The sequence below is a fragment of the Chiloscyllium plagiosum genome, chromosome 18 (assembly GCF_004010195.1).
Source record: "Chiloscyllium plagiosum isolate BGI_BamShark_2017 chromosome 18, ASM401019v2, whole genome shotgun sequence".
Lineage (NCBI taxonomy): Eukaryota > Metazoa > Chordata > Chondrichthyes > Orectolobiformes > Hemiscylliidae > Chiloscyllium > Chiloscyllium plagiosum.
Window position 1 is genome coordinate 14976055 of NC_057727.1, and position 15554 is coordinate 14991608.

Here is a 15554-nt window from a genome sequence, read left to right on the forward strand (position 1 = left end):
GGTCTTGACTTGTGCCAAGTCAAGTTCCTCTGCGCTCAATGACTTACAACAGCTCCCGCTCAAGAATATCTAAATTTTAAAATTCTCATCCTTGTTCTCAAATTTTCTTATGGCCCTGTTCGTTCCCATCTCTGTCAACTCATCCAAACCCAGAACCTTCCAAGAACATTGCGTTTTTCTCTCTCTTATTTCTTCAGTTATGATGTGGATGTGCCGATGTTGGATTGGGTTGGACAAGATCAAAAACGTTGTATTTTTAAATAAGTCAGTTGGACTATAATTTGGTGTGACCTAATTCTTTAGTGTCCTTGATTTTAACTGCTTCACCATCATTGGCTGTACTTTCTGCTGCCAAGGCCCTAAATTCTGGATTTCCTTCCACAAACATCTCCATCTCACTTATCTTCTTTCAGGCACTATTAAAATCTGCATCTTTGTAAAAAGCTTTTTTAATTATCTGGTTTAACATCTCTTTACGTGGCTTTGTATTGTATTTTGTTTTATAATGCTTCTCTCTGGTGTGCCTTGGAATATTTTGTTACATTAAGAGTCCTATATATGATGTGCCCGTTATTAGGAAAGATAAACTCAGTTAAAATAAAAACAGAGATTGGGTCATGATTTGGAGGAGCCGATGTTGGACTGTGGTGGACAAAGTTAAACATCACACAACACTTGGTTATAGTTCAACAGGTTTATTTGGAATCACTAGCTTTCAAAGCATTGCTTCTTCATCCACCTGTGAGTTTTAACATTGTTATAATGTAGTAAGCTAATTCAATTTAGGCAGAATTTAAGACTTGAAGTCTATCTTGAAGCATTCAATTCTTCTTTAAAAATGGGATGCACTCTGTTTTTTTTTAGTCAGAACCTGTTGTAGTTTATGGGCGGCATGGTTGCACAGTGGTTAGCACTGCTACCTCACAGCGCCAGAGACCCGGGTTCAATTCCCGACTCAGGCGACTGACTGTGTGGAGTTTGCACGTTCTCCCCGTGTCTGCGGAAGCATTCAATTCTTCTTTAAAAATGAGATGCACTCTGTTTTCTTTTTAGTCAGAACCTGTTGTAGTTTATGGGCGGCATGGTGGCACAGTGGTTAGCACTGCTGCCTCACAGCGCCAGAGACCCGGGTTCAATTCCCGACTCAGGCGACTGACTGTGTGGAGTTTGCACGTTCTCCCCGTGTCTGCGTGGGTTTCCTCCGGGTGCTCCGGTTTCCTCCCACAGTCCAAAGATGTGCAGGTCAGGTGAACTGGCCATTCTAAATTGCCCGTAGTGTTAGGAAAGGGGTAAATGTAGGGGTATGGGTGGGTTGCGCTTCGGTGGGTCGGTGTGGACTTGTTGGGCCAAAGGGCCTGTTTCCACACTGTAATGTAATCTAATCAAGTAGTCAGAGACATTATCTATAGTTCATAGAATCATAGAATCACTACAGTGTGGAAACCGGCCATTCAGTCCCTCATGTCCATACCACCTCTCCAAAGAGCAGCCCACCCAGACTCAACACCCTACCCTATCCCTGTAACCCTGCATTTCCCATAAATCGACCTAACCTACGTATCTTTATACTGTGGGAGAAAGCTAGAGCGGCTGGAGGACATCCATGCAGACACGGGGAGGATGTGAAAGCTCAACACAGTCGCCGGGGCAGAATTGAACCTTTGTTCATGGCACTGTGAGGCAACAGTGCTAACCACTGAGCCATCATGCTGCCCAGTTTTTTATAATTTTTCAAAAATTACTGCCCTTGGATTTACGTAAAATGAACTTTCCACTGTTGTCAACAAACTAAATGGAAGGACAAAATGACAAGTCCCAACAAGCATGTATTAACATTGCCAGAAAACAATTAGCTGAACAATGTGCGACTGAACCGACTATAGTGCAAATTTGAAAGTGTGAAGAAAAATTTTTTATGAGAATAACATAGAATAGTCACTCACCAAGGGAACCCTTTGGGCACAGTACAGCTGCTGGGAGTCCAAACTTTGTTCTGGGCCACCAAACACCAGCCTTGAGTGACTTGGGGCATCCATCATATATCACTAGGGAAAAAGGAGGCAAAAGATGTTAAATCAGCAAGTATTTTTATAAATAAAATTACCCTGTTATGTGCTGGAGTTAAAATCACTTCAAACAGCCCACAGTTATCCAGTAGAGCAGGAATAATTGAATTTGTGCAGAACTTTTCTTGAATCAGGCATGTCAACTGGAATGATTATAAATGGGTGTCTTCAACAATAAGGTAATGAGGTATCAGATAATTAACAAAAATCCGTCCACAATATCCTTTGTTACACTCTACAATCCCCGTATTGCCACCAAGGCCTTCTAATGATTAGCAAAATAGCATTTTAATGGAATAAAATTGTACACATTAATAATTTTTTGGCAATGCAACGATCTGTCAGAACTCTTAAGCTTTAGTCTAACAATGGGAGTAGAATTTTTTTTCAATACTTCAGAGAATGACAAAGTTAGAATTTCACTGGAAATGCAGATTAAATGTATATACAGAGGTGTGAGGAGAGGCATGCACTTCTCATTTGCGCTATTAAGATCATGATGAAAAATATTCTCTTCTATCGGACAAAGTTTGGACTTTTCTTTTAAGACCATTAAATGCAGGAGCAGAAATAACATTCAACTCATCAAATCTGATCTGATAGTCCTCAACTCCACTTTTTTGCTTTGTCTCTTACTGATTCAGAATCTATCACAGCATTCAATATACGTAATGATCCAGCCTCAACAACCCTGTGTGATAAAGACTTCCAAAGATTCACTATCCTCACAGAAAAAAAAAATTCCATACATATATCTTAAATATGTAACTCCTTACTCTGAGATTATGCCCTCTGGTCCTAGACTCTCCCACACCTCTCCATATCAATCCTATCAAGTCCCCTAAGGATCTTGCATGTTTTAACAAAGTTGTCCTCATTCTCCTAAATTCCAATGAGTACTGATTCAAACTACTCAACCTTGCCTCATAAGACGGTTTCTCTATACTAGGTATCAGCCTAGTGAACCTCCTTGGTACTGCCTCCAATGCTGAGGATCTAAAATCTGGATTTAGGCTGTTATCAGGAGCAACCACTTAATGCATGCTTTTACTAACTACAAAATGGTTTCTTAATGCAAGTAACATAAAGTAACATAATAAAATAGCTTTTTAGGCTGCAAATTAACACTATGTTTAAAATGGCTTTCCACCCTGCTAAAAGCTGCATTCCTGAGCTAACTAAATCAATGATTAGCAGACAATGCTCCCTTTACAGTATGGAATTAACCAAGCTAGATAGGACATTACTAACCATCCTAGTTAACCTTAGAGATGCAGGTGCAAAGAGATAACATGTACAAAACAATGTGGGTTCCCAGGAAATACCACTGGGTTAACCTGCTGTCCATAATATCATTTTATTAGACTTTATTGGATTTACTGTGTAATTAAGGCTGTACTATTTCTTAAGAACCATATAAAAATTGTCTTGTTTCAAGCAATGTCGCGCAGTTTCTCCAAGTAACACAGAATCTTTTAATCTCTGTGTTGCTGGACAACCTGTGCCCAGCCGATACTGATTAAAGTGTGAAATTTTGTTGAAGCAGACCGAACTCCTCGTGTTTATTTGACTGATTGTGGAACTGAGAGACCCCTCCGGGGGGAGGGGGCGGTCGTTGAGATCTTTAATGCCAGTATATCTTTTCTAGATAAAGGGGCCCAAAACTGTTCACGGTATTCCACCTGCAGTCTGACTAGTGCCTAGCACAATTTTAGCAAAACAGTTCTGTAGCTGTGGTCAAGGACGTTCGATTCTCTGTTGGTCGGCAATTAAAACAAAAAGGAATTATCGGTATGGATTTCTTCGTTTTTACCACATTCAGTTATCCGAAACAAAAGTTAGTTGGGTCACGTTTGCATCTTCCACTTGCTTTTCATATGTCTCAAACAGCAAATCTGTTAGCTACCTCTCACAAGCCACAATTCATGGTTTTATATATGTTTTTAGAGAAGGCAGTGGCATAGTGGAAATGCCATAGGGGTAGTAATCCAGAATCCAGGGCTAACGTTCTGGGGACATGCATTTGAATTCAACCATGGCAACTGATGAATAAAAAATATGGAATTAAAACTGTTAGTCTAGTGGTGATCATGTAACCACTATTGGTTGTTGTTCTAGTTCACATGTTCTTTGGGAAAAAAAATGCACCATACTTAGCCAGGCTGACCTGCATCTCACTCCAGACCAACAACAATGTGGTTGATTCTTACCTGCTTTCCAAAACAGCCTGGCAAATCACTCATTTGCCAGGCTATTAGATATACCCAATAAACTCTGGCCTAGCCAGCAACACCTAATCCCATGAATGAATTTTGAAACAAACACAAATTGCTGGAAAAACACAGCAGGTCTGGCAACATCTGTGGAGAGAAAGCAGAGTTAATGTTTTGCATCCAGAGACCATTCTTCAGAACCGACTGTAGCTGGGAAAAAGTTAGTGTAGATACTGAAGAAGGGATAAGAGGGATGGGGAAGAAATAACTGATACATGGAGATGGAGCCCAAACAGAGAGAACAACAGTTGGGTAGACAAAGGAATGGGTAAAACTCAGCCTGCGAGAATGAATAGCTGCTAAAGGGGATGGTTAGTAGCTGACAATGGATTGTTGGTTGCAGCAGCTCATGGGATGACAAGGCCTGGTATGTGGGGAATGCAGTAACAACATGGGAGAAGGTGCTCAAACCTTAAAAGACTCTATATTGAGTCCAGAAGGTTGCAGGGCTGCCATGTGGAAAATGAGCCATTCTTGCAGCTTGTGCCAAGTTTCATTGGAGCACTGCAATTTCTGCCACCACCAGACACACATTCCCCTCCCCTCCCTTGTCAGTCTTCCACAGGGACTGTTCCCTCAGACACCTTATTCCAATCTTCCTCCACTCCCAACATCTCCCTGCTCCACAGTCTGCACTTTGAAAAATCAGATCACAATATTGTGTTCCTCCTCCCAGCTTACATGTAGAAGTTTGAGGGGACCCGTCACAGCATCAATTGCCTAGGTATCATTTTTAGCAGACGTGTGCTGCATTTTCAAATGATGAATAATACAAAGATATGCTTACATGTTTGGTCTTGGGGCTTTTTGCATTACATGGCCTAACTTCCTGACCTCTACTGAGGAGTCCAAGGAGAACAGAGTTTTGGACTCTCGGTGTAGCCAACTCATGGCCGAAAACCATACTTCAAATATCCTCTAGTTATCTGTTACATTTCATGTGGGATATAACAGATTGATTTGCACCACTGTTATTACTTACAGCTCTGCCAAAATATCCTTATGGTAAAAACAATGACTGCAGATGCTGGAAACCAGATTCTGGATTAGTGGTGCTGGAAGAGCACAGCAATTCAGGCAGCATCCGAGGACAGGCAAAATCGACGTTTCGGGGGTTTTGAAGGGCTTTTGCCCGAAACGTCGATTTTGCATGTCCTCGGATGCTGCCTGAATTGCTGTGCTCTTCCAGCACCACTAATCCAAAATATCCTTATGTTCATCCAAACAGGGAATGCAAAGGACATGGATAAAAGGATCAAAAAGACAAAGTCCATCAATAAAGAAGTCAGCCCAATTGATTACAAAGGCTGAAAAGGTCATCATTGACAGCAATAAACAGCTGGAGAGTTGGGTGGAACACCATATTGAATTATACTCTAGGAAGATTCATCCGAGTCAAGCTAATAAAATCGTGACCAAACAAATCTATATTTCTGAATTTGCTCAAGAGATACACATTGGGCAAGACACTGGAGCAAAGCTCTACAGTTCTTCAAACTGTGGCTTGAGATCTTATAGGCCATATGAGGGAATAGGTATCACAATTTATCATCTAATTAAATAGTAGCTTCTCAAAAACATGGTCTTCTGCAAAACTGCAATGAAACATCACCTGAGATTCAGATTTTGAGACTGAGAATTGAACCCATGATTTTCTGTCTCTGTGCTACTGCGGAGCCAAGATTGACATATCAGAATGAAAACTTTATGTGTCAAAGATTTGGAATTTGCTGCAGTGGAACAAACAGGTCGCTAGCATGACTGAGAGCCAAAGTCAGTCAATGAGTACAGGGATTAATGGTATTGGGAGCTGGTGATATGGTGATTGAAATGTTTGACGTGACAAGGAGATTTGAAAGGCTCCATCTAGCTACCCTAATTCCTGTATGGGGAAGTATGGAACATGGGAGCATGACCTTAACATTTGAGGTGATGAAAGGGAGCAGTGCTAACTGTAGTACAAATCTAAAGCTTCTTGTGCTAAAAAAACTGCTTAGGTTATGTCAATTGCAAATTCAAATGTTTGACTGATAGATTTTCATTAAGCATGAGTTATGGCAGGTGGATGGAGTTAGATAAAGATCGGCTATGATCTAACTGAATGGCAGGTCAGATTTAAGGTGCTGGAAGGCCTAATCTTGTTCCTGGATTTTCTGTTAGGGTTGAAAATGTGTTGTTGGAAAAGTGCAGCAGGTCAGGCAGCATCCAAGGAGCAGGAGAATCGACATTTCGGGCATGAGCCCTTCTTCAGGAATGCCCGAAATGTCGATCTTTCTCCTTTTCTGTTATGGTTTACAACTTGCTTCAGAGCAAATGTCTGAAAATTGTTCACACCCTTTAACTCCATCACTCTGAAGTCTACATTCTCAGTACATCTCTAATCTGTAAATAATGGAAATAAACCATGTTTGGTATATAGTTAGTACATTTTCAAGATTATCAACTCTCACTATCTCATGCACAATATTTCTTGAAATATTTTTAAAGATGTAGTCTACTCTCCAAGGGCTTGTGTCCATGGTGGTGCTAGAATTATTCCATACTTCACTTAGATAATCAATACTTAATGTTGTTTCAACACTTTTCCACAGTATATGTAACTATGCTATGGGAATTCATTTAGCAGAAACAAAATAATAAGAACTGTTTGAAGGTTTTCATGTTAAGAGCAGTTTTTTTGGATTTGTTCATGTGATGTGGTATTGCTGGCTAGACCAGCATTTATTGCCAATCCTTATTTGCTATTGAGCTGCTTCCTTGAAGCATTGCAGTCCTTAGGCTGTAGGGACATACGCAGTGCTATTAGGAGGGGAGCTTCAGGATTTTGACAATGAAGGAACAATGATAATAGTTCCAAGTCAGGATGATGTGGTTTCAAGAGGTAGTGGTGTTAGTCCTTGTAACCTCAACCATATAGAAGGACAAATTGGAAGATGCTGTCAAAGGAGCCTTAGTGATTTGTTACTTGTAGATGATACACTGCACCACAATGTCAGTGGTGAAGGGAGTGAATGCTGAAGATGGTGGATGGGTGCCAATCAAGTGGATTGATTTGTTCTGAGCTTCAAGTGTTGTTGGAGCTGTTCTCATCCACATATCTGACTTGTGTCTTGTAGATGGTGAAAAGGCATTGCAGAGATAAGCTGTGAGTTGCTTCTTGTAGCCTAAGCATTCATATGGCTGGTTCAGTTCTGTTTTTGATCAGTGGTAACCTCCAGGATGATGATTGGAACACTGACTAAGATTTTTTTAAAATGTTGAAGCATGTGAAACCTGGTCTGGAAATAACAGCTGTTACCTTAAAATAATTAGTCATCCTTGACAGGCAGGTTTCAGGTAACATACTGGGGGAATAAGTGGAACAATTGAAAGAGATAGTTATGCATACTGAAGGATGGTCCATATGGGAACTTACTACTGTCAGGCTTTTGTGTTTGCTATCAGTCTGTTCACACTCTTGCAGCTGACTGGTCAACTGTGTAGAAGGGCTGGTAATGTATTTCTTCAGTAAGGCTAGCCAGATTCAGTAATGGGAAGGCCACTGTCTTGGTCTAGTGTTGATAGATCTCCATGATATCTTGTAACCAACGATCTGCTTGTACTGCACGCAAATCAAAATGTTTTACTGTACCTAGGTACATGTGACAATAATAAATCAAATTAATTTTTTTTTAATTCAATGCATGAATGTGATACATTTCCAGTTTGACTACTGGATATTTGTTATGAGGTTCTGTGTGTTTGATGATAGCTCACCTGACCTATTCACTGTGCTTGAAGTTTCTCGAGTCTACTACTTATGTAGGCTGTGGCAACAATAGTACTCACACAGATATATCTAATCAACCTGTTCAAATTAGTTATGACAAACTTCTCAGGTGGGACTTGAATCAGAGATAGGAACGCTACCACTGTGCCACAACAACCTAAGAATGCTAGTCTAGACCAAACAGATGCAATGCCCTATTATATGTAACTATCTGTTTCATTTCTTTCAGTTATCACTCTAGATAATGGGCAGAATACACTGCCTGAAATGTCAAGGCCTAACAAGTTTATTGAAGGAACTCTTAAATAATAACTAATCTTTATAGAGAAGATTCCGTAAAGTTCAATGCAAGAATCATCCTACTCAATTGTATGTAAGCAGATAATAAGAATACATCCACTTCCTCAGATGACCTCATTGATCAAACTACCATTTTATGCTTGCTACTCAAGTAAACTTCACTTCCAATGATCTAGTATATTAAAGTTTTACCAAACAAAATAGGAGACACTACCCATAAGAAGAATTTGCATACTTCCTGCTACCTGACCAACAAGTATGGTTACACCAGTCAGAGCACTTAATGAATCAGAAAAGCTGGCTAAAATCCAGTGATCTAAAATATTGTGGACATGTTACCAGCATTAATAAGTCTGTTACAGAGGGTTGATTTGGCTTTATATTGGATCACCATCTCAACTATCTGCCATCTGGCAATAGAGTTACAACCAGTCATTGAGCAAATGAGAAACATTTAAAATCTTTGCTAGGTGAATAGGTGGTATTAGAAGTTTTTCATGAGTAAATTATTTGTCAGTTGTCTCATAACCAGCTAGCAGCACAGCTCACCATAAAATAAGAATCCCCATTGAAGTCAATTTCCTGACTTCAGAATATCTTATGAGGAGGTGAAGAGGCCTTTCAAGTCCCGACTCTAACTACAGCAGGAGCACAACACATTAGACAAGAAGACAGTTATTTCAAGTCTTGGTCTGTGCAAAGAATCTCCTGTATGGCCAGTTGGGGTCAGGGGTTTCACCCACTCCTAACAGGAACTCTGGTGGAGGAGGGATCAAAATAGGAATTTCCCCAGACAGGGGCTTTGGAGAATGTAGCTTAGTATATGCCAGGATGCACGACCTGTGATTTTGCAGCCTATATCTTTGGCAAAGAGGCACTCTCTGACAGGATGGTGCAGGCTACAATCCCTATTGTGCATTTGCAACAAATCTTTTTCACAGCTTGATCCTGGATCTCTCAGGTCTGTAGGATGCAGCAGTTAAAAGAAATGTAAGCTAATTAAGCAAATAAACGTAGGAGTGGAGGTGGACTTTAATACAGATAAATAAATGATAATAGATATGGGAACAGAAAACACACGTAAAAGATATGTAAAATGTACAGGAACATATGACAGCCAAGATGGAAAGATAAAATAACTATAGTGTAATTATCATCATTCGCTAATAATTTTCAGTCAATGTCAGCTATTAACAGCACACTAATGAAGTACAAGAGCCAAGGGCCACTAATCATAAGTAACCCAGTGAAGCCATATATGCAATGTGCATAATTCTGAGAATCCTAACTGTAAAAACATACTTCAAGACTGCATTTACTTGTGCCTTTTAGAGTTGAATCTGCTTGCATGCACATGTGGGTGGTGGAGAATGAGGGCAGAAGGAGCGGCATGGTGGCTCAGTGGTTAGCACTGCTGCCTCACAGTGCCAGGGACCCGGGTTCAATTCCCGCCTCGGGCAACTGTCTGTGTGGAGTTTGCACATTATCCCCGGGTCTGCGTGGGTTTCCACCTGGTGCTCCGGTTTCCTCCCACAGTCCAAAGATGTGCAGGTTAGGTGAATTGGCCATGCTAAATTGCCCGTAGTGTCAGGTGCATTAGTCAGGGGTGAATGTAGGGGAATGGGTCTGGGTGGGTTGCTCTTCGGAGGGTCGGTGTGGACTTGTTGGGCCAAAGGGCCTGTTTCCATGCTGCAGGGAGTCTAATCTAATCTAATCAGAAGTGCAAGAGATGGGCCAAACATCGCTAAGTGACCTGTCATCCAAGGTAGTAGGGAATCCTCATTCGAGGAAAAAGGTGGACATTTTCTGAGGCCCCCATAAAGAAGGTGACATCGTTAGAACAAACGTGATGGAGATGGAGAAACTGGGAGGATAAGATTGAATCGATATAGGAAGCAGGGTGTGAGGATGGATAGTAAAAGTTAACTGTGTAAGTCAATGGGTTTGTAGTGTATAATGGCAGCCAGTCTTTCCCCAGAAATAGAAACAGAGCTGTTGAAGAAGGGAGGTGAGGAGTTGGAGATGGACCAGGTGAAGGTGAGGGCTGAATGGAAATTGGAAGCAAAACTGGTTAATTTTTCCAATTCAAAACGAGAGATAGAAGCAGCATCAATGATGACATCGATGAAATGGAGAAAGAGTTGTGGGTGGGACCTAAATACGATTGGAACAAGGAATGTTCCACGTAACCCCTCAATAAGATAGACATAACTGGGGTCCATGCACATATCCACGGCTACATCTTTGATCAGAAGAACGTGAGAGGATTTAAAGGAAAAGGGGTAAGATTTCAGTTATTAGTGTTTTGAAGGAGTATTATAAATTTATTACAAACCAATTTTTGTTCTTTAGACATGTTTGACTAGCAGCTGGTTCCAACATTTGCAATTATTTAAACCAGTTATGCTTACATTTGAGATTAAAGTATCCATGCAGCACTTTCTACATTCTTTCATATGGGGAGGGGCTTGGAAGCCAGGACAGTAGGCTAACTTTTAGCGGCCATCAGTTAGAGTTGAGTGTCATGGACACCAGGATTTTATTGCTGAGGTGGTGAGAAGGGGTGGGCTCTCTCTGGCAACAATTCACCTAATTGCTTGTCCTTGTCACTACCTTCAGCATCAATTCCAGGGAGAGAAAATCATATTCAATCATAGCCATTTCAATACATTCATGGAGGATGTCTATTGCCCATTCTAAGTACGATAATTAACCTTTATCTGCAATAAATTTAACTTGCCCTTGTTTAATCACCTTATCAAGTACTGTACAGACACTGCCATACATTAACTAATCACTATCCTATTTCTTAAAAAAACTGATGGATGCAGTACTATCTAGTCACTGACTATAGATATTAACACATTTAAATTGCTGTGTCTATTCACTAACAAGAACATAAACAGAATTATTTACTTATTAAACTAAAGCACCGGCATATTTATGTTTGGCTCTTTATAGTTGCACAAGTATTTGTTAAACGCACTTCACATTATCCCACTTAACTAGCAATCAGTTGGCATGTTGCTATCTGGACCGTTTTCTACATTATATAACAGAGCAATATTAGATATCACAGCAAATTAAAACCTGACAGAATCTCGATTAGAGTGATGCTGGAAACCTCGGATGTTGCCTGACCTGCTATGCTTTTCCAGCACCACACAAATCTAGACTCTGATCTCCAGCATCTGCAGTCCTCACTTTTGCCTAGTTGATTAAAACCTGACAGGTCGAGTTGGGCTTTGGCTGAGTTGAGTCAGGAGCGTGGTGCTGGCAAGGCACAGCAGGTCAAGCAGCATCAGAGGAGCAGGGGTGTCGATGTTTCAGGCAAAAGCCCTTCATCAGCTCTTTGCTGGCAACATCAACTCTCCTGCTCCTTGGATGCTGCCTGACCTGCTGTGCTTTTCCAGCACCACACTCTCAACTCTAATCTCCAGCCCTCACTTTCGCCTAGGTAATTTAGCATAGCCAATCAAAATAAACCTGCACATCTTTGGACTATGGAAGGAAACTGGAACACCCAGAGGAAACCCAAGCAGACTTGGGGAGAATGTACAAACACCACACAGACAGTCACCCAAGCATGAAATCTAGGGTGTCTAGTTGCCATGAGGCAGCAGTGCTAACCAGAGTCGTGCCACTCTTTCAATCAAAACATAGTCGGCAAGATTTGAAACTACGCAGGGAAATCCTGAAGGATTTAAAAGCTTATTGCCTTAACCACTCAGCCACGAGCCCCTCTAAATCTTTCATTCCAACCAGAAAAGCTCAGGCCAGCATTTCCGCTCAACTCTAGGCTTTTATATTAGAAACAAACCTTGGCTCAGAGCTTTAATCTCTCACAATACAGAAATGGACATAGTACTGTAGGTGTGGTCTGACAAGAGAATTGTATAATTTAATCAATTCTTCCTCCAACCAGTGAATTACTGCTTTTGTTATGTTCGTCATCAATCTGTTGATTGCTGCTTTGTTTTGCTTAGATACACTGAGCAGACCTCTGTTTCCTTCATAACATCACCCACATCCATTTCAATACATTCATGGAGCATGTCTGTTGCTTATTCTATGTATGATACTTAATATTTGGAGTAAATTTCATTTGCTATTGTTCACCATCTTAATATATTTTATTTATAGAGTCACACAACATGGAAACAAACCCTTCAATCCAACTCATCCATGCCAACCAAATTTCCCAAACTAAATTAGTCCCATTTGCCTGCAGCTGGCCCGTATCTTTTGAAACCTTTGAATTCTGTTTACTGTTCTGCACAGTTTAATATTATCTGTAAATTGGTATAATTTGTATCAAGGTTTTCAATTTAAATAATTAACGTAAATTACAAATATATCAAGTCCCCAGACACTTGCTCTGAATTTCTGCAACAGAACTCGTCCAACATCTAATTGGTGCCTTCAGTCAATTCCTTATCCTATCTTTCAGAGGCTGATCGATATGCATTTCGTCTTCTGTTTACATTTTTGGTTTCCAAAATACATACGTTTTCTGGCTAAAATACAGCAGACTACAACAGATGCTGGAAAATGGAAATAGAAACAAAGTGCTGGAAATACTCAATAGGGTCTGACAGCAACTATGGACAGAGAATCAGAGTTAACAGCTGAGGGAGAAAGTTTAAAAAAAAGGAAAGGTCTGTGGGACGGGAGAGGGTGGGGAGAGATTAAGTGACAAATATCTAGTAGAACAAAAGATAGAGGGAGTGGTCATGGTTGTAGTAAATAAATAAAGCAATTGCAGTGTGTAACACCCACTGGGTTAGATTGAGATAATTAAAAACACTATTTAATTCGCTTTCTTATTTCATTAGGTTAGAGACGAAAAAAAAACTGCAGATGCTGGAATCCAAGGCAGATAAGTAGGAGGCTGGAAGAACACATTTCCTGAAGAAGGGTTACACCTGAAACGTTGACTTCTCCAACTCCTGCTGCTGCCTGGCTGTGTTCTTCCAGCCTTCTGCTTGTCTACCTTTCTTATTTCACAGCTCATTAATGTTATGTAGACTTAAAAACCAGTGTTGTAGGATGACCTGTCCACAATTCTGTGCAACATATTTTGCACAGAATTCCATTAGCATCATTCCATACAGGAAATTTCACTGCACAGCAGCATTCAGTGAAGCAAAGTCCCGAACTTAACTCTGGCTGGCTGCTTAATGTTCTTTGCAGAGACTTGTCTTCACACCTTTGGGACTGAAGATTCATCTCAACTTCCATTTTTCATAACCACTGACTTTTATTGTGGCTTTGAGACACATAAGGATAATACTTATTGCAGCATAATCTATTTACTATTCAAACATTGTAGATCAAATTATAATCACATACTGCAGTTAATTTTAAACTTCACCTTTTATTTCACTCCCCATAGCATTTTAAGAATAGACTGGTCTAAAATATCCAACAAATTAGCATTACTGTAGTGAAATATGCTACACAAAATTTAACTGCACCAGCTAAAATACTAATTGCTGTAGTGGAAGTCTAGGAATCTTTTTAATTGATCCAATTATTGATCATAAGATACAATGAGGATTTGAGGTTTCAGCAGTAACTTCAAAAAAGGATATATAATGGCTGTTTGTAGTAAGCCTATTAAAGTTAATGCACCACAAAGTGTTTGTGAGGTTTCTTATATAGAATCCCTACAGTATGGAAACAGGCCCTTTGGCCCAACAAGTTCACACCGGCCCTGCAAAGAGTAACCCACCCAGACCTATTCCCCTGCCCTATTACCAATATTTACCCTGGACCAATGCATCTAACCTACACATCCCTGAACACTGTGGGCAATTTGGCTTGGCCAATTCACCTGACCTGCACATCTTTGGACTGTGGGAGGAAACTGGAGCACCTGAAGCAAACCCACGCACATACAGGGAGAATGTACAAACTCCACACAGACAGTTGCCCAAGGCTGGAATCAAACCCAGGTCCTTGGCGCTGTGAGGCAGCATGCTAACCACTGAGCCACCGTGCCAACCCACAAAGTATTATGTGAGTTTATGTTTACAATGAGGATTCTTATAAACATACAATATACATTTGCCCAAATCTTAGTAAGAGGAACTGATGCCCCTTTGGATGCTAAGGAAATTACAACAAGCACATAACATAGTACTTATGAACAAAGTTTAATTTCCAATCACTTGTTCTACTTTGCTCAGATTTCTGCACAATTCCCTACAACAGTACCTCAAGATGGCCAGAACCACAGGTACTTGGTCTGCTTGTCCTAGAAAGTACTTATTCTGGCTTTAACGCAGTTTTACTTAGAGCTTTCATAACAGGTGGAAAGAGTTTAAAGCAGTCCAGCAACATGACAACCTCAACATAGCTCACCAATAGCTCAGAGCTCCACAAAAATGTATTCAACTCCATGCCACTCTCCCAACAATGCTCACCACTCTCCCACACCACCTGATACACATACCTGATTTGTCCAGACCTCAATAGTGCTCACAGCCCCAACACACTCACACCCCCAACATATTTTTTATCCAACCTGCACATCCCGATTGTGTTCACCTCTTCACAGCCTCACAGTGCTCACTATCCCCACACAAACATCCTGTCAGTGCTTACCAGCTTCAATCCACAACCCCAGAAGTGGTGAAACTTTTGACATCAGTCAGTCAGGAGCCATGTCAGTTGGAGGAGGAAGTGCAGGAAAGGCAACAGAGTGAGGGGAATTGAACAGTGTAAGTTATTGAGGGGTGGTGCACAATGTTGGAAGGTGAGAAACTAGAGGGGTGAGCATCATCATGTGGTGACAATCTTATTTACTACATCTTGGATCTCAATTTCAGATTTAACTTTAATAATTGACAATGTTCATTACAGTAGAACCCACTGCTTTCCTCCCTCGCCAAGTATAGTTGCTGCTGAATTATGCCACCCTCAATTATACATTCCACATTCCTCATTGATGTGAAGTTTTCTTGGGTCCCAGTTAGCTGAGTATTCATTCCTCTGTCGATAGGTTTAAAACAGATCTCTTTTCTTTGCAGTTTGCTCTTCTCCCCACCCACACTCCCCTTCCAGCGTGCTATTATCCTTATATTTTTTGCAGCCTGCTTCCTGCCCTCATACATCCAGTAGTGTCCTTCTCTCACTTACACC

The 15554-nt window shown here is 40.7% G+C and overlaps 1 protein-coding gene across 4 annotated transcripts in view; it reads right to left on the reverse strand.

Annotated features, from left to right (window-relative positions):
• The window catches only part of LOC122558869 (cadherin EGF LAG seven-pass G-type receptor 3-like), a 178976-nt gene that overhangs the window by 20660 nt on the left and 142762 nt on the right, over positions 1-15554 (reverse strand). For all 4 annotated transcript variants that reach the window (XM_043707749.1, XM_043707748.1, XM_043707747.1 and 1 more), the window contains exon 16: positions 1944-2045. In XM_043707749.1, coding sequence (XP_043563684.1) covers positions 1944-2045 — 102 coding nt within the window. The remainder of the gene's footprint in view (positions 1-1943; positions 2046-15554) is intronic.